A 19,501-nucleotide genomic window follows, 5' to 3' on the forward strand; every position below is an offset into this window, starting at 1 on the left:
ACCGTGTGTTCGAAAAGTACTATATAATTTCTGTTTTGCTTACTGACTGAACAAAACACAAGCTGCCTAACAACTATGGGTTCATTAGCATGGGGGAAACTGCACCGTTTCTTTCCACCCTCAGTACTACAGCCTCTTAGGAATAGATATACTCAATTGTTTTGTTTTGCTTTTTCATCACGTGAGTACACTGGGCACACAACACCTTTTTTTACCAAATGATCCCCAAAATACTGAAACGACTGTGGAAACAAATTTATTTCTATCTTTTCTCATGTACAGAAAGAATTTACAGTTTACAAACAACTGACCGGGTTGGTGAAGCAAATGATTTTCCACACAGAGTGTAGACCTACAGTTTAATCCACTCAATCCTCAAAGGCATTATGAAACTAACGGAGGCCCAACAACCAGGAGCTAAGCATAACTTGCCATGTTCTCAGGGCTTCAATCCCCTTGAACTCATAACCACAAATGCAAATCAATGATTATTGAACACATTGTGTCCAAACAGTCCAAACACAAGTTCACAATATTGTTCAAGAAAAACTCAAATCTATCAATAGAACACTTCTCATGTAAAATCAAAACCTGCAAGGAAAGCCACAATTGCACAACTCATAACAAAGTCATATCCGATCCAAGAGGTACATTTACAGCAGAGGACAGAACAATTCAGTAGGAAAGTCTTTCATGGCTGTTATTCTTGACACTTTGAACTACATCACATTTTCATCTGGTACTGTAGGCTACCGACACAGGCTTATGAACAGCAAGCAAATGGTGGAAAAGACCAACAAGGCAGCATGACTTCTACGCAGTTATAAAGATTTCTGAACTTTTCATTTTTAAAATCAACATATCACTCCCTATTACAGGCCACTGCCAAGAAAAAAAAAAAAAAAAAAATATTATTGAAATCTATCTTGTTGAACTTTTAGGATTCTGTATTGGTAAGCGATCGAGAATCAGTTATGATATAGCTAATATATTTCACAGTTGTTTATGCGTCACAGGCAGTGGTGATGCTAGCTACAGTGGGCGCGCGTTGGTCAGTATGTTATGTTGTAAACATTTACGACCGGAAGTGAATTTTGTTACAAGTGGATCAAGGAAATCTCTGTATTTCTCATCGGAACCAAGTCAACTTGGCGACGTAATGGAATTCATCAGAGCGTCATATTTTGTGCCAAGCGTCCTGGATTATTCCAAAAAAGTTTAAAAACACCCTATTCTACATATTACATGCAATACCGCATCATATACACATAAAATCTTCTATAGTTCAAGTTCAGACCATTTACAAGTTTGGTGAAAAAAGGGATAGATACAAGAAATTAGTAATACAAGGACTGTTTGGCGCCAAAAGGTCATATTGTCATCAGATTTGGCAGGCATGATGTGTTGTTACCACTACAATGCAGTGTGCTTATTAGTGCCTTCCCATTTTGACAGGTTCGTTTCGGTGATATATATTCATCCACTAACTGCAATTCCCCCCCCCCTTTTCTCCCCAATTGTACTTGGCCAATTACCCCACTCTTTCCAAGCCATCCCGGTCGCTGCTCTAGCCTTTCTGTCGATCCGGGGAGGGCTGCAGACCACCACATGCCTCCTCCGATACATGTGGAGTCACCAGCCGTTTCTTTTCACCTGACAGTGAGGAGTTTCGCCAGGGGTCATAGCGCATGGGAGGATCACACTATTCCCCCCAGTTTCCCCTCCCCCCGAACAGGCACCCTGACTGACCAGAGGAGGCGCTAGTGCGGCGACCAGGACACATACCCACAACCGGCTTCCCACCCGCAGACACGACCAATTGTGTCTGTAGGGATGCCCGACCAAGCTGGAGGTAACACGGGGATTTGAACCGGGATCCCCATGTTGGTAGGTAGCAGAACAGACCCCTAGGCTACCCGGACCCCCCACTAACTGCATTTTAAAAAGGACCGACATGCCTATCACTCAACTCTATGTGAAAGAAGGCACTTGCAGGAGAAAAGTGGTACAGGCCCTGTCTGGAAACAACCATTTCTTGATCGCAAATAACTTAAACCAGTACGCCTCTAGTCAGTGATGTTTCTACTGCTTCTTATCTGCTCAGACTTACTCAAGTTTCTCGGGGATTTGGGTTGTGTACACAGGGGCCCAACGAATCGTGGGGGCTTTTTTTGCGCCTTCCGCTTATGTCTTACATTCAGATGCATGCAACCTTCCTATACCAAGTCGTCGATCAAATGCCAGGGAGTCTATTTACAAAACAGAAATCACATAGAGGTCTCTGTCAGCAAAAAAAGTCTCAACACCAGGAGAAAGGCAAAATTGTAGTATTTTGGCAGAACTGTAGATTACTACTATATAACAATAAAACTAGTCAGAAACAATGACAAAATGAGCTGAACATGGATACCATTATTTCAAATCATTATTATCTGAATGATTAATTACAATACATAAACACAGTACAGTACAGAAGGAAGTGGAAATCAATTACATCCCTGAAGGAGCATGTCACACACTTCACGTTGAACTTTAGAGACTGCATGGTCCATTGGCAGGGGGCTAAAAGTACCTTTACAATATAAAACCATTGAGTTTCTCTAAACAAGAAACATCTGTCAATATGTAGGTTTTTGAGGAGCTGCTTCTTTTTGGAAAAAAAATTTTTTTTTGGGAGTTGCAATTCAGGGCAGCGTGAAAAACAGATGCACACCAATTACCTTGGTGTGGGCCTTCATACGTGTCAAACACAGTTCAAGGGTAGGAAATGCTTGTTTGATCTTCTAACACATCATTTCCACATACCATTTTCATATACTTTCGAATACTGGATGAAGTCAGTCATCAACAAACTGCTATTAAGTGCTTTACTCTTCGAACTTATTGTTCCCTCCATAAAATGGCTATTTCCCAAGTCGGCATATGCAATGGCTCAGACATTGGTTCAGTTATGTATAGGTGACAAGATTCACAACAATTATTATCAACATTAATTCACAATTGAATAGGTTGAACAGGTTTTAGACTGAGTGAAAACCAATGGGATTAATTGATAGTGAACAGTTAGACATGGTTGTGCTTATTCAGATCTATTTTTCGGTATTAACACTTCTTTCTATTTATCCATTTATGTAGTGGAAATATTCTCCATTGAAAAGATTGTTTGGGCTTCAAGTGTTCTGCGAGGTAAGCTCAAAAAGCTTACTTCTTGGGATGGAAAACCATGAGAGGTCTGTCTTCAATCTTCTGCCATGGACTCTTCTTGTTCTCGTCTTTGTCATCTGGATCATCCTCGGGACTGGTCATGGAGTCACGGCGATTCTCACTATTGCTGCTGCGGCTGCTGTTCACACGACTGCGACCCCTTCTGGGGATGGTGGATCCTCGTGATGAAGGCCCTTCATCCAGAAGAGGAGTGAGGGAATTCTCCTCAGGTGACACTGGGCGCCCTTCACTACTGCTTGGCTCACTGTGGTCTGGGTAGGCTAGCTTGGAATAGGTCTTTCCGCCACTGCTGCTGATACCATGCCCTTTACGGCCCCCTGTGCCCCAGCGCTCATCTTTCCCCTTCCTGATTGCTGCTGCCTTGCGCTCCTGGGCCTCATTGGGTGGTTCAAGGTTAACATCTCGGATAGCACTGCTGGAACTGCCCCCAAAGCCAATGCCACTACCGCTGAGGTCGTTGCCAACATCGATGTAGGAGTGACGCACATGGGCGTTAGCACGTCCATCCAGGGAGATGAACCATGCCCGTGGGTGCTGCTTCACACCCAGTTCTAGAAGTTTCTTCTCAGTCAGAGCCTGTAGTTCTCCGTTCATCTGGGCCATGGTGGAGTCATTGAAAAGCACGGGGATGGTCACAGGCCCACCAGATGAGTCAGAGGCCCAACTTGGTTCCTCAGAGTCATCACCACTTTGTTGCTGTTGCTGCGCCTGTTGTTGACCCTGTTTCTGGGTGTGATGGTGATGCTGCTGGCCTCCTCCCATTTGCGCACACTCTTTGTCTTGTTCCTTCTGGTCTTTGCCATCTTTACCAGAAAAGTCTGAGGACAGACGCATGTAGTGGGCTGGAATGACCAGAGTTGGGACCATGCTCCGGTACATGTTCTCCTTCATTTGGTCGATGGAGCTGCAGAAGATGATCTGGCCAGGTTGAGTGTTGAGGGAGGTGGGTCTGGCAAGGTTGTCTGCTGCTGCAGCTGAATAATCTGGAGGTTTGTCAGACTGGTTTGGCATGTAGCCTTGGAAGCGAGGTGGGGACGGGGGATCGGAGGAGTATCCTCGATTGTCATTGGCATTATGATGTCGGTGATATTCAGACTCCTTGTCTTCCATGGGGCTATAGCTTCGGCTATAGTCTTCATGTAGCAAAGGGTTATCCAGGTTGTTGGTCTCTGTGGCACGAGTAACCTTCATTGGGAAGCTTTCACCCCTTTGAGGGCCTGAGGTATTTTTTCCCTTGGAGTGTCGCAACTTGTGAGCTGGGACGTGCTTGGTGAAATCTTCCCTTGAACTCTGGTAGTCTCGAGATGGGGACATGTCAGATTTGACTGTGTCAGCAGAGGGGCCAGATTCTACATGACCTCCACATATTAGATTTAAGCGTGAAGTGGATGTGCCTTGGTCTCTCTTAGAGCCATTTAGATTGGAAGTGTGGGGCTTGCCTTGCTGGCGTCGTGGTTTCAGACACTTGCGCCTAAAAAGACAAATAGAAACCAAAAATCAGAAATTAAAAGAAAATTGTTTTATTCATACTGGAGTTCCCAGAAATCACCACATAATAATGTTGCATTTATTGCAAATAAAAATAAATCCTGCAATTATGCAGATTATGCATTATTATAAACATCATCATCTGAACCATCATTGAAATCCTCTCATTATTTGCTTTTGATAGAAGCTCAAAGGTGAGACCTGCGCCTACGCTCCCCACACCTGCAGTAGTAGAGCAGCACACAAAGTAGGATGAGCACCAACAGAGCCAGTGAACCCAAAATGGAGAGCAAGAACAGGGTGTGGTAGGTGGTGATATCCCTCAGGCCCGGGTGGATCAGACCCATGCCTGGAAGACAAATGATGGCAGAAAGCACTTTCAGAACCACACTGAAAGTTCCCATTCCCTGCACCTTGGTTTACACACTTCAGTAGATCTGAGAAGATCAGATGGGTGAAAGACACCAGTATTTTGAGTTTTAGACCCTTTAGGTCTATGAAGTGGAATGAACAAGGGCTTGTGTGGGAAAGAAACTTTCTGGAAAGAACGCCTGACAATTTGCCATAACATGAGACATTCCATCACCTGCGTTTGAGAAAGTGACGTTTACTAGATTGCAATCCTCAGGTTTCACAAAGGCATGGGTAATATGCCACAGCAGAGTGGCTCTGCAAAAAGCAAGCAACTGAACATTTAATTTGGAGTGTTTGGAAAACATAAGCGATAAACTTGATACAGGGGAAGATTTGTTCAAATGTGCTGCTTTTGTCATAAATGCTTTATGACAAACAAACCCCTTATAGTCCTACTATTTTTAAAATTATAAAATGCAAAACGCTATGGAGACAACTGAACCACAACAGTTGCACATGGGTTTAATTATTAAAGAAGACATAATATTATGAGTCTCCTTCTGCCAGGAGACATAGAGGGACACCTACAGGCACAGCAGCAAACAATGAGATGAAAAACACAGAAATACAGCACAGTGGTGGGTGAGTGGAGCTACGGTACCTGAGGATGATGGGAAGGCAGCTAACCAATAGCCCATCTGAGGAACCACAACATTCCAGATGAATTGTGTGCCTTCCTTTTTGATGTACCCAGTCCCATTCCGAACCCATAGCCCTGGATAAATACACATAAAAACAAAAATCACTTAAAACATCTTGAGTGGAAAATACTGAAAACATAATGCACTGTGTTACATTTTATTGATAAAAATCAGTTTATTAATGAGAAAAGTTGTCTTTTGCGATGCTGTGCATTGAGTAGCACGATCTAGTTAAAGCTATCAAATTATATAACCTTAAATCAGCCATGAACCACTGACCCAGTTGTTCCTCTCTATCTATTTACTATTCTTTGAGAATAGAAAATGTAATGTCTTTTCCCTACCTGTCTTGGGTTGGTACACCCAAGCGGGTACACTTGTGGCAATCCTATTGCGGGTATCAGAGGGGAGGGGTACTGAGATGTGGATTGGGTCTGAGACCTGGATGGTACTGCCATCTTTGTTGAAAAGATGGACGCTGACCACTGCCAGTGCTGTCAGGTCTGTCCATCCTGTTTCCACTCCTGATCATAAAAAATGCCATTACAATCAGTTCCCACACTACTCATACATATGGTAAACAGCATGTCTGTTATATTAGTTACATAATGATACTGTCATCTTCCAAATGTGGGCTGACATAAAAAAAACTATTTTCGTATTGGCTAATTGTTTATAGATCAAGGCCCGGGAAATAAAGACTATTTTAGAAATTGTGTCATATGCCAACACTACAATGCTATAGATGGCTCAGTCTTTTTGCTAGATTGTGCTTTAGAAATACATTATTTCCTCATGTCTGTTTCATCACATATCACATCATTCTTAGGAGATCTTATCACCATTTCTTTCTCGTAGTGATGCCCACCTGAGCTGTTGGTCTCTCGGCCTAGCAGGTAGGGGAAGCCACCTATTTCATACTGGCTCCTGGCTGTTGTCAACACAGCAGACAAAGCTGTGTAGTTGGAGCTGTTTGGCAGCTGAAGAGACTTTCTCTGGAGTTGCACCAACGGCTGGTTCCGAGCACCTGCAAAATAACAGTCGTACTCCCAGTCTGTGTATCCTACGCCTGCAATTTGAGCTAAAGCATGTTCATGTGGGTGGGTATTTATCACATATTTAATCACACTTTACATGATGGATACAATAACGGTATGACGGTTCTGACTAAGGTGTAGTTGTTAAAAATTGTTGCCAAGTGCTCTGCAGTAGCTGTTGCTATGGTGATAGCAGCAGGAAATAATAGGGGGGTCATGAAAATGTTGAAAATGAGGCCCAGGAGTGTCAGACCAGATACGAGAGGGGGAACTGGTGCGAATGCATCTCCACTTATTGTCCCTTGAAGGCAAACTGATTTTAAACATCTTAAAAGTAAAAAAACAAAACAAAACAACCCAGATAGCCATTATGGTTTTTATCTTGAACATTTTAGCTTATGTGTTTTTTTTCCCCCATTCACATAAAAAAGCAAATAAAAATTGAAAACTGAAATTTCATTCTTCACTTACTTTATAGGTTTAATGTGTATTTCTGCTTAAACCTGGACCTCTATCAGTATATCTGCCAGGTGGTAGCCTGGAGGGGATTGTGTGTTTGGTCACATGTGTGTGCGTGTACGTGTATGTGTGTGTATATGTCTCTGTCCGCAGCTAATCTCGCAAACTACTTGACCTATCAGCCTTAAATCTTTTCGTGCACAGTTATGAGTGTATGATGAAGAACCTCTTGTGGTCGCAGTGATTCAAAAACCTTCAAAAAACATTTTTCTCACTATCTCCGCTCCCTCTCTCCATTCACTCTTTAGTTCAGTGATGTGAACAACAACGACAAGTCAAATCAAGCAAGACGAACAAATTCAAATAGAAAGGTAGCAGACGCACAGCACTGTTTGCCGACATCTACGATCTTAGAATACGAAGATCACTTTTGTTAAAATTGCTGCATAATTTGATGAGGGCTGCAAGTACGAGCCAAGTCTTTTGGGGGTCAGGACGTCAAACAACAAAAACAAACTCAGCCAGCCTGGCCTCCGTGATTCCGAATACGAAATATGCGGAGTTGGGGGAGGGGAGTCATTTCCTTGGTTTCAGTCAGTACCATTCAGTAACCTCTGCTAATACTACCAGTCATGTTATGCTTGAGGAAAGCCAAGGTTTTACACATAGCACCTTTAATTACTTTAAGTAACTCAGGATCCCATATAGATTCAGGAAAAGACAGAGAAGAGGATTTAAATGAGAACACACAACCTAACAGAAATCCTCTGCTTTCTTTTGCAAAAAAATAAAAAATAAAATGGTTCTGTCCCTTACCCGGTGACCCGGACAGCACCTGCAGGACATCATCATACAGAATGAGTGTGCCTGGTCTCTGGACAAGGAGGTACAGGCTGACTGAAGCATACACTAAAAGAAGAGAGATACCAATATTAACAAAAAAGGTTTTTTTTCAAAATGTGAGGAAAACACTGAGGTGTGACACACACACAGCAATCTGAGTCACTGCTATGAATGCAGCAATCTTGCCATTTTGCTGATTGTACAGCATGATAGAATCATCAAAAAATGAACAAAGAAAGGACTGATGAAAGCAAAATTCGATTAGAAAAAAAAGCGATTTCTCCACAGGCACGTCACTTACATGGGATGCGGCTGGAGTGCCAGGGCACAGAGTTGGTTACATAGTCTTGTTTGGATGCTGTAATGATGACCCATGTCCCTAGGCGGTACAAGAAGTCAACCCTCAGGACACCATCACTACCCGCCTTGCTGGATGCCAAAACAGTCTTGTTCCCATGGACTTCCACCTGAGCATCCGCCAAAGGTGAAAGGTCACTATTGTCGAACACCTGGACTCTTATTTGGACCTCTATAAAATCAAACAAAGAGTGCTCCTTTAGTTTCACATATTTCAATCTGTGTGCTCTAAGTAACAGATGACTCTCATTTTGACTTCCAGGTACATGAATTTATAGATGAAATATTTTTTGAGCTCTCCAGCATTAGCCTGCATTGCTTTTCTTAAGTCAGTGAGTTTCAAACCTGCTGCCGGAGGGCCACTTAAACTCCTGATTCCTTGAATCACGGTCTGGGTGATTAGTACAGGCCTCGGTTACTACAACTGCTGAATATTATCCAGGGTATTACTGGCTCCTGCAGTTGCGGAATGATATAAAATGATATAATGCCAGTGAGTAAGATTCGCGATCAACTGCAAATACGTCAGTCCGTTGTATTTAACTGTGCAGTTTACAGAATGAAGATTGTACACTGCTTGATGCAGGAATATTCTTTTGTCCTAGGATCGTCCCAAAAGTCATATTAAATTTTCTATCCTGTCACTTTTTTTTTTATCAAGATGCTGTTAATTTCGAGCCCTGAGTAGAATAATGCCAACAAGATGGTAGCCCTCCAGGAGCAGGGATGGAGACCCCTGCTATATGCCATGTGAATAGAATAGAATTCACTAGATGAGAGTTAAATGGATTAGGACAGAAAAGACAGCAACAACACAATGCAGCACAAAAGACCAGAATAGACCTGGGCAAAACACAGGACACAGCACAACTAAATGTAATAAAAAGTGGAAGTCTTATGCATGTGTACTGTCATAACATTCAGAATTGTTTTCTCTCTCTGTCATAGATGAAACATCGTTGGGTTTCTTAATGTACTCAGTCTAAAGAAGAGATTTGTGATTTACAAGGCATGTGTAGTCCGATTATAGTACTAGACCAGTAATTACACTTGAGTATGGCCCAATTTATCAAGTCAACCTTGGCTGTGTTTCAAATCCTCAACAGTGTGAGGATGTAGTTGAAAATGACCTACAAAAGGAGGGGCAAAAGGTTTGGGGTAAAATATGATTTAAACAACCAACAACTTTAGACATATACCACTTTTTTAACTAACGACCTCAGACATCAAAAGATCTGCTGATGTTTAATCTGCTTTCAAGCATTGCAGACACCGGGAAAGCCCCTTCTGATCTCTAGTTTTACAAGCTCGTTCTAGGTAGTAAATACTTTTACTTTTTTCACCCCCAGAACATTTTGTTTTTCATCTTGCTTTTTGGTCAGCATGGATATGGGTCAGGCTCACTATGTGTCCATAAGTTGGACGTTTGCTTGTTGTCTTCCTAAAAGAGCATAGGGCAGCAACAGCACATGCCACCGTACAACAGCCCTCTCACCGCAAATTTAAATTCACAGCACAGAACTTTTCAATGACAGTAGACTAGCTAGTGTTGGCATTCAGACAGTAAGCTAGTGTTTAAGCTTGTGTGTGTGTGTGTGTGTGTGTGTGTGTGTGTGTGTGTGTGTGTGTGTGTGTGTGTGTGCGCATGTGTTTGTGTGTACGTGTGTGTGTGTGTGTGGGGGGGGGGGTTGAGGATGTCTGAGTATGTGTGCAGACACTGTCAGCCATTACCATAACTGATTCAATAAAAGCACCCTTGTGGGTGGAGAGGATTTCCTCAATCTGGACTCAAGTCTTAAAAAAGGCCATTACTTGAAATGGCTCACTTTATAGAACACTTAAGATGAAACATTGCCAAAAGCACAGAATAAAAAGGCTGTACGTTTTGGCTGCATTTGAGCTCATTACCTCAAAGTGTATGCGTTAATGTTTTGGTAAGCACAGCGTACCTTGTACTACACACACATCCAAAAACTAATCGATTCAGACAGTCGAAGCTTGTAGGTGAAGCATATAAATAAAACATAATTTCACAAGAAGACCTCTTGCAAGGCAATTAATACAGAAGGGGGCTGGGTTAACTGTGGATATGTATATCAATGAGTGTATGATGTCGGTGAACTGAAGATCTTAGTCTGTCCAGCTGCAGCTAAGGAGCAAATGATGCAAGCACTTAAAAATTAATGATATACCTGGACAATCTTGCCCCTCTAGAGCCACATGGCAGTTAATTTCGATCAAAATTGATAATGGGTTGTCTAATGGTAAAATACTTGATACAGTGGATGCATGATAAATGGTCGTGACCGTGCAATGTCATATCTCAATGCTGAATGTTCAAAATGTATGCCCAGTATAGACAATGGAGGTTACGTGCCCAAAGCATAACAATGTGTAGAGCATGTGCAACATATGACTTGAGCACCATCTGCGACCACCAAAACTCACTTGATTAAAGCCATTTCTGCAACACTGTCATTAACGTGCATAAAGCCATTTCTGCAACATTGTCATGACATTACACGGAGGCCTAGATCACGTTAACTTGGGCCTAACGTCATAGCTGGAAGATTGAAAAAAGGCTGTAGGCCTTGTGCAGTCGGCATAGAGCTTCTCCAGCTACCCATAATCGTGTCGTGAGCATTGATTTTAGCCACGAAAACAGGAGATAGCTTTGGTTTTAGCGCGATCGTCCCCCCCAGAACACCGCGGAGAATAGCGCGACCTTTGCGACATCATTTCATTACGGGGTTGATGCGTGGCGACGATCAAACACCACGTTATTCAACGTTATTCACTCTGAAGATCCATTTGAAGCGATCGTCCATTAAAAGGTGCGGTAAAAGCTATTCGTACGCGCCGTTACGGGGATCGACGGTTCCCAACAAAAGCAGTAAAAACGCAACCACTCCCATCTCTCTCATTGTTGCTGCATCCCCATATGGCGAGCTTACCAAACGCTCCCTGGTCTGGAAGAGATTTGGCCAGCGCCTCCCAAACCGTGCAGATGGAAAGCAAGAGGAGCAAACGAGAGACGCAGTTGGATGGCATCCTTGCTACTACATCGCTAGTCCAAACTCGGAGGCCAAGTATCCATATTTCTCCCAGGCTGCGGAGGTATTAAACTATTGGGGGAGTTGTCGGACGCCTGAATCGCTGACATGAGATGCTGCCGTCTGTAGGCTTTGCCTTGTTTTTATTGTCCGGGCTGGAGAGAAAGCTGTCCCACATTACCCTCTACTGATATCAACTGGAATAGCCGCCAAACGTTATCCGCCTTCAATTAGCGGTCTATGATTGATTCTGTTCGTTATAACGGAACACTGGCTCAGCCGAGAGAAGGGAACAACAACAAAAAAAACTTTAGATATTTTCCGAAAAAAATGATACCGGAATTTCGAAATGTCTTTAAAGCAATTTAGAAACTGTTACGACGTTCCCTTGTGTTGCGAATTAAGTTGGAATTGTTGAGGTGAGGAAAAAAAAAGTTGAAAAGCTTATTTAAAAAAAAAAAAAATTTAACGGCCAGTGAGTCCAAATGAGAGCTTACAGCACAGCGTCCAAGTTTACGAGCATAGTCTAGTAGGCTGCTTCGGTAGGCTGCTTCGACACTTCAGTTATCTTTAAGGAATTTTGAAATTGCATAACATTATTGTAGCGTGCATGGATAAGTAGACACGTTGGTCCTGAACTAACGGGTCTGGCCTTCTGGTCGAGCGGTTAGCGATGTCTCCTGCGGTGCGGGCGTTACGGGTTCGCTTCCCGGCCGCGGCAGTACCTCCGGTTGCGTTTTCCCCCGAATTCGCTACAATATGTTGAACTTTTTAAGTCATCTTCAAGACATTTCAAAATATTTGCTTTTTTCCCCTCGAAAATATGTACTTTTTTTCTTGCCCAGCACTGTTGGCTAGTCGCCATAGACCACTCGGTGTGTCCTCTTCTTCTTTCGGCTTGTTCCGTTTCCCAGGGGTCCCCACAGCGGATTTGGTAGTTTCCATCGGTACCCTGTGAGGGCACCGCACCGATGGCGGTCTTGTCAACCCGCATAATGATTTGGCAAAATGTTACGTCGGATGCCCCGCCTCACACAGCCGCTCTTATGTTTAGGCAATTCCACCTCCATAAGCGGAGCTACCGCGGGGGCAGAGGGGGGCGACCGCCCCCGGCTGGTTTTAACAAAACAGTTCCCATCAGCAGCGCCAGTGCCGAACAAAGTTTCAGCCATTAGGAGCTAGTAGTGCAGTGGCCCTTCGGGTGTAATCCCCCCTCCAACCATAATGTGGGTTACAATGGCAAGAATGGTCGTTTACCCGGTCGCCACGGGAAGAAAGTTTCGGTCTGCATGTACGTATGTCGACCCTCTTATTTCCTCGCCAACCGCTCATAAGGTTGTGTGACGAAGGACTTGTTTATTGCGTATTATAGTTCAGTCACTTGATAAGGTGGTGGGGCTAAGCCAATCAGCGCCCTTGTTATTAGATCTGATGACGAAGGAGACTCGTGAAGGTGCGATGGGTGCGGTATAATGGGCTATCAGGTTGCCGCGAAGAGTTGGAGAATTCGAGAAAGACTTTACAGACATTCTTTCAAGTCGGTTATGATGGAGCCCTTCCCATTCTGAAGTGTGTGTGCGTGCAGCAAGTCGTAAGTAGACGTTGCCACTAGCTGTTTTAAGATATAGTTACCCACGTTGACGCTACGCTGTTAGCCACGCCGATAGTTACTGTATCACCATGCCAACTCACCAATTAGCTGGTGGAAATTAGTAGGGAAGAGTGAACGAAACGTCACATATGCGAACCCTAATGACAGACAGTTAAACTGTAATATGTGAGGCCTAGCCGAAACTATCGTATTGATATGTGCTAATTGCTACCGCATCGCAGGCTAACCATACTTAGCGTGTAACCCGTTGTGTCTCAATACGCCACAACGTGCTGCCGTTGCTTAGTGTTTGCGTGACTCTGTTAATGGCAGTACGTTACGGAGGGAATTTGTAGTAGTCGAATGTATATACCTTTAAGAAATATGTTAGTAATGTAGACGTAAGATACTTGCACTTTTGTATTTGTTTAAGTCGGAGAGTACTGCTGGCGTTGTGTGTGGCTGCCGCTTCTCCCTCTCGTAGCCCCCTCCCTTCCCATCCACCACCCCTGTATGTTTGTCTGTTATGTTTCTATTGTCTTGTTTCACGGGGTCCCGTTTATTGTAAAGCGACTTTGAGTATTAGAAAAGTGCTAGAGAAGATTGATTTGTTATTATTATTATTATTATTATTCTGTTGTTTCTCTCTTTGTAGAATCATACACACCCACCAGTTGTTATCAATAAACATCTTTGAAGATAACATCCTTATTCTTGCCGATGCACCACAGTGGTCACGTTTTCCCAGCCAGATATAATTATAGTCTGAGTTAGCAAACCTTCACTACAGGTTGGGTATCATTCATATTTGAACCGAAATAAGTAAACAAGCACAAACCCGGCTAGATCCACGGCGCACCCGCCAAGTGTGAAGTTGATTGGCTGAACCGTTGTCAAGAAAATCAAAGAAGACGCCTTTCATTTTAGTTAGATTATTATTATTATTATTATTCAGATGAATTTTGAAATGTATATAGCTATAACGAGCACGAGTTTGTGTAGCGACCACGGATGCCTAGACTCGCTAGCCCTTGGCTAACGGGTCGGACCCTTTATTTGACTGGTTAGCGCAGTCGCCCGTGGTCCAAGCTGCCCGGGTTCAGTTCCCAGTATACCATCAAGGTATATCGTTATTGTAGCCATCAATTTTTAGAAAGCTGCTGGGGCCGAGGCCAGTCCATACATAACCCTACAGAAACGATACAGGCCATCGTGTGTAATAAATGCTGTTAATAATAATCTATAACTTTATCTATATAGCACTTTTATAAAACAATGTTACAAAGTACTTTACAAAGAAATAAAACCAGACAAGGCAAAAATAAGCATAAGACCAAGTAAGTAAGAGTAGAAATAAAAACAGTATGAATAAATAAAAACAAATATCAAAATCAAACATTTGTAAAAGCTTTCACAAAAAGAAAAGTTTTAAGGCGAGATTTAAAAGAAGCTAGAGACTTGATTTGTCTTAGTTCAATAGGAAGAGAGTTCCATAGCGTGGGGGCTCTAACACCAAAAGCTCAATCACCCTTTGTGACAAACTAAGACCTAGGAATAACCAGCAGAGTTCCATCTGCTGATCGTAATGGTCGAGAGGGTGTATAGCAGGTCAATAAATCAGAAATGTATGTAGGAGCAAGACCGTTTAGGCTTTAAAAGTGAGCAATAAAATTTTAAAATCAATTCGAAATATAACAGGAAGCCAGTGTAGGGAGGCAAGCACAGGAGTGATATGGTCATGCCTCTTTGTCCCGGTAATGAGCCGAGCAGCGGCGTTTTGTACCAACTGCAGACGGTGGAGGGAGCCCATGCTGATACCCAAGTAAAGTGCGTTACAATAGTCAAGTCAAGAATAGATAAAAGCATGTACAACTTTTTGCAGAGCGGCTATTGATAAAAATGACCTAATTTGGAGATTCCCTTGAGCTGGAGAAAGCATGACTGAATAACATGTCTGATTTGATTATCAAAACCGAGGTTAGCATCGAATATTACCTGAGATTCCTAGCAACCTGCCTAAGACTACCTGAAAAACCACCAAAATTAGTAACAAAAGGGCTGATGGAATTTTCGGGACCAAACCGAATGACCTAAGACTTACCATCATTAAATTTAAGAAAAATTTCAGACATCCCGGATTTAATGTCAGAGAGGCAAGTTGTGAGATTTGCTACAGCACTAGGATCTGTGAGTTTTAGTGGCATGTATATAACTGTCGTTAGCATAAAAATGGTAAAACACATCGCGATTTTGAATGACCTGGCCAAGGGGCAGCATGTATATAGAAAACAGAAGGGAGGCAAGAACTGAGCCTTGAGGGACACCACAACTCAACTCAGCCGTTGAGGAATTAGCATTACCCAGAACAACAGAAAAAGTTCTGTTGGTGAGGTAAGAGCATAATAAACTAAGAGTCGAGCACTTGGTGCCAACCCAAGTCTCTAAGGCTAAGCGATGTAAGAGGATGTTCTGATCAACTGTGTCAAAGGCAGTACTTAAGTCTAGAACAACTAAAATCAAGTAGTCACCTCTGTCTGCAGTCAGCAGTAGGTCATTAGAGACCTTAACTAGAGCTGTCTTGGTACTATGAGGTGCTCTAAAACCAGACTGGAAACTGTTAAAAACACTATTGGTGTTCATAAAATAAATCAATAGAGTTGAAATTACTCTCTCCAGAACCTTAGATAAAAAGACAATTTGGAACTTGGTCTGTAGTTACTTAAGGACAGGAGATCTAAATTAGGTTTATTCAGCAATGGGGGGAAAATGGCAAACTTAAAACTGTCTAGAAAAGGATCAGAGACCAGAGCATTATTAAGAATATGCAGAATAACGGGGCTAATAATTGAAAATACCTCCTTGAGCAGCTTAGTGAGAATGATGTCTAAGATGCAGGAGGAGGTGTTCATATTGGAGAATGTACTCTGTAACACTGAAATTGTAATTGGTTGAAACTGGGTAAAAGAGGCAGAATTAACGTGGGGAATGGAATGAATGTAAGAGCCAGGCTGGATTTGGGACCTGATATTCTCCACCTTATTTACAAAATGAGTGAGAAATTTTTCAGACAACTCAACATCAGGTTAAAAAAAGAAAAGAAGTGGAGGGACCATAAATAACAGAATCAATTACCCTGAAGTGAACTTTAGGATTGTGGTTATTTCTTTATCACTTAAGAGAAATATGCTGATCTCGCATCCTTAACTGCCTTCTGGTAAGTTAAAATTTGGTTTTTAAGGCTATGATGTGCTAAGTTGGACTTGTTGACTTTCCATTGTTGACACAAATGGAGTACAGGCTGAGCAGGGGCAAATACTGGTGAGTGAAACAGCCATATTTATTCTTTATTAACTTAAATTTGGTTATGAAGAAATCAGCCCAAATTTTAAATTAATCTGTGTAACGGCATGCTTTTCGTATCTCGGCACCTGTCTGTGTCACTGCCCGGTGTTATAGACTGTCTACTTTGTATTTGAATAGGCCTTGTAGTGATGTAGACCACTGTGTCTATTAACGCTTTACATGGAGTGCATATGATAAGTGTTAGTTAAAAGGTAATAACGCCCTTATAAGTCCTTATAAAATGCTTATTAACATTATTAGGTTATAATAAGGGTTAGTTAATAGGTAATCAGGCCCTTATATAACTTTTGCATTTTGTGGACTATCACAATTCTTTAATAACTTTTAATCACGGGGGTCCTTAGATGGTAAATTCAAAGTTTTATGCAGATTGGATTTACAACCTAAAACCAGTTTGAAAAAGTAGGTTTTGCATATTTTGCAAGCGCCACCTAGTGGCCGAAAAGACATGCGCTCAAGGTAAAAGGGTTACCATCTATTTTGTTTGAATAGACCTTGTAAAGTGTTGTAGACCGCTGTGTCTATTTTATATTTGAATAGGCCTTGTGTAATGTTGTATACCGCTGTGTCTATTTTATATTTGAATAGGCCTTGTAGTATCATAGACCACGGTGTCTATATTCTGTTTATGCTATTCCCATGGACGAAAGATATGGTACTGCACCAGTGCACCTGACCTGTCACTGTCTATAGACGGTGGTACTGAACCGTTTCTCAGCCGATTCCCGTAGAGCACCATGTGTTGTACTCGGTGCTGAAACATTTGAATGCGACAGGCAAACTGTTTTCTGTTTTGTTCTTCTGAACAGGGTTGTCTGACAAAGTGTCTTCCCTATATGTTTTCCTAGGCATAGACTTGCTTGGCTCAATAAGTGACAATTTGTGTTTGTAACCTACTAAAAAACACTCACTGGCCGCTCGCCAGGGGGACGGCCCCCTTTAGTTTAGCGGTTAGTGATGTCGCCTCGTGGTGCAGTACAACGCCAGATCGAATCCCGCAGCGACGGAAAATATGCTCGGTTACATGTTTATGGATAGGATAGGATGTATCAGCTATTCTACAGTTGTGAGTTTAAAATGACTATCAGAAGGGGGCCCTCGAGATTGCTTCGCCCCCTCTGCGCTGAGAGCCTAGCTGCGACCCGGTCTACCTCGATCGTTATTTTATACAGTAAATTTAGGATGGGTACTTTTAGTGCCACAATTCATCTCTTTTCAGGAAAAAAAAAAAAAGATTAATTTGCTCATCTCCGTTATAAGTAACCGTCACTGGCTTTCAGTTTAGCCTTGTTGGCTTATAAAATTTCTTGCTAACAATCACAACGGCTAACAAACACATACCCCTCCCACCACCACCTTTTTAATGCGGTTCAGTGTTTAAACTGTTTCTAATTCAAAGGATTTTCATTATTTATTTTGAATTATAATATGATCTACACTATTGTGCGGACACACACATCCGGTGTTTGATACAGTTAGCATTTCAAAAGTTTTGCCCAGCACATCACAAGTTCATTGTAATGTTCAATGTAATGTTGCCAAATCCTCCATTATATAATCTGGGTTATATGCAATCCTACATAAGAAGATATACCTAGATATACCTATATTAACTTGTAGCACCCTGTTTATAGACACTTTAGCCTGTGCTGGTGGGCTGTCTTTGCATCTATCATGTGAAGAAAACTCATTACTTGGATAACTTTAAGTTGTTTGAGGGAAGAAAAACCTCTCAATTCTCTATGTACAGCCTCATCTTTTTAATGTGTTTTTACTGGCTTGTTTGATCATTTGCCTTTTGGCCATTCTGTTCATCATTCCCTGGACAAACTGCGGATCGAACCTGCTGTCAGAAACAACTGGCATATTTGGTGAAATATCCATCAATGGGGTGTAGCGTAGCGGTCTATCGTTCGCACTGTCTACCAACGCGGGGATCTCCGGTTCAAATCCCCGTGTTACCTCCGGCTTAGTCGGGCATCCCTACAGACACAATTGACCGTGTCTGCAGGTGGGAAGCCGGATGTGGGTAAGACTGGGATAATTGGCTATGGATGTGGGTAAGACTGGGATAATTGGCTATGTACAATTGGGGAGAAAATATGGGGGGGAATATCCATCAATATGGCCTTTCTTTGCAGTCCCTTTGAAAATGAGTAAAGTAACAACAGTTTTGTGTACATAAACCTAGTGGACTAAAAGTTGTCTGAAACAACAGTACAAGTTCTATGAGGGTCGTAATCTATGAAATCTGCTTCGTCCCTGAATGAGAGGTCATTTATTTTCCAGATTTCCACTGCACAAGATGCTGTAGAAGTATGGTTGGCAAGGAAACAAGCCGGCTTGATCTTTGCCAGCAGGAAAGGAAAACAATTTAAACACATTCAGTGTAAATTCATCTTTGGACTCTGAATCTCTCTCACGAGGGCCTTTGACAATATTGCTACTCATTAATTTTGATGAGTTTTTGTGATTTCTAGGGAACTCCTTATTTTGGGCAACAAAATGACAAAATTGTCAGAGGCATCAGGAATCAGGTACATTTATTTGGCATGGCATGTAATAAGGAATGATAGCCTATTCACAGCATCTCCTTCACATTTTAAAGACATGTACGCCGTCGAAATCCCAAGGTGACAAAATGTTATACCGTGCCATTGTAACCGCTGTCCCAGGAAGAATGGAGTCCACTTTTTATCAGCAAGCAGATTTTCATCACATAAGACGCTTGTTTCTGAAATGTGTTCAGTCAGCAAAAGGTGTTTATGAGGGAAATTGGATTGTCACAGGAGCTTGTAAGCCTCCTTAACAGCACTCAAATACTTATACTTTATGGTGGTGAATGGCATGTTTATGTATTCTACCAGGCGGTGCCCACGCCTCACTGTGCTGTTTTACGACATGCTATTTTTAGTTATATCCAGCAGCAGGCATGGGGGATTTTTAGGTGTTTAAGCCAGAGCCTCATGGAGGCCTGTGTCAATACAAACCATTTACTCCATCTCTTGTTTATTGCTAAGTTTAACCCTC

At 42.3% G+C, this 19,501-nt stretch overlaps 1 protein-coding gene across 1 annotated transcript; it reads right to left on the reverse strand.

Moving 5' to 3' along the window:
• Positions 1–3,201: 3,201 nt before the first annotated feature.
• LOC130127966 (protein FAM171A2) lies at positions 3,202–11,515 on the reverse strand. Its single transcript, XM_056297676.1, has 8 exons — positions 11,419–11,515; positions 8,409–8,636; positions 8,081–8,173; positions 6,637–6,795; positions 6,113–6,292; positions 5,729–5,842; positions 4,936–5,062; positions 3,202–4,696 (listed from the first exon to the last, which is right to left on the reverse strand). The coding sequence occupies exons 1-8, from the start codon at positions 11,513–11,515 to the stop codon at positions 3,202–3,204; spliced, it is 2,493 nt and encodes an 830-aa protein (XP_056153651.1).
• Between the last annotated feature and the right edge of the window lie 7,986 nt (positions 11,516–19,501).

The sequence above is a fragment of the Lampris incognitus genome, chromosome 17, assembly GCF_029633865.1.
Source record: "Lampris incognitus isolate fLamInc1 chromosome 17, fLamInc1.hap2, whole genome shotgun sequence".
Lineage (NCBI taxonomy): Eukaryota > Metazoa > Chordata > Actinopteri > Lampriformes > Lampridae > Lampris > Lampris incognitus.

Bases quoted from the DNA above. Each gene is read 5' to 3' on its own strand.
- LOC130127966 (XM_056297676.1), bottom strand. From the start codon at position 11,515: ATGCCATCCAACTGCGTCTCTCGTTTGCTCCTCTTGCTTTCCATCTGC. The intron at 5,843-6,112 runs GTAGGGAAAAGA...GTATTTATCCAG, and splicing joins GGTGTACCAACCCAAGACAG to GGCTATGGGTTCGGAATGGG. The intron at 4,697-4,935 runs GTGTGGGGAGCG...TTGTCTTTTTAG, and splicing joins GTGCTGCTCTACTACTGCAG to GCGCAAGTGTCTGAAACCAC.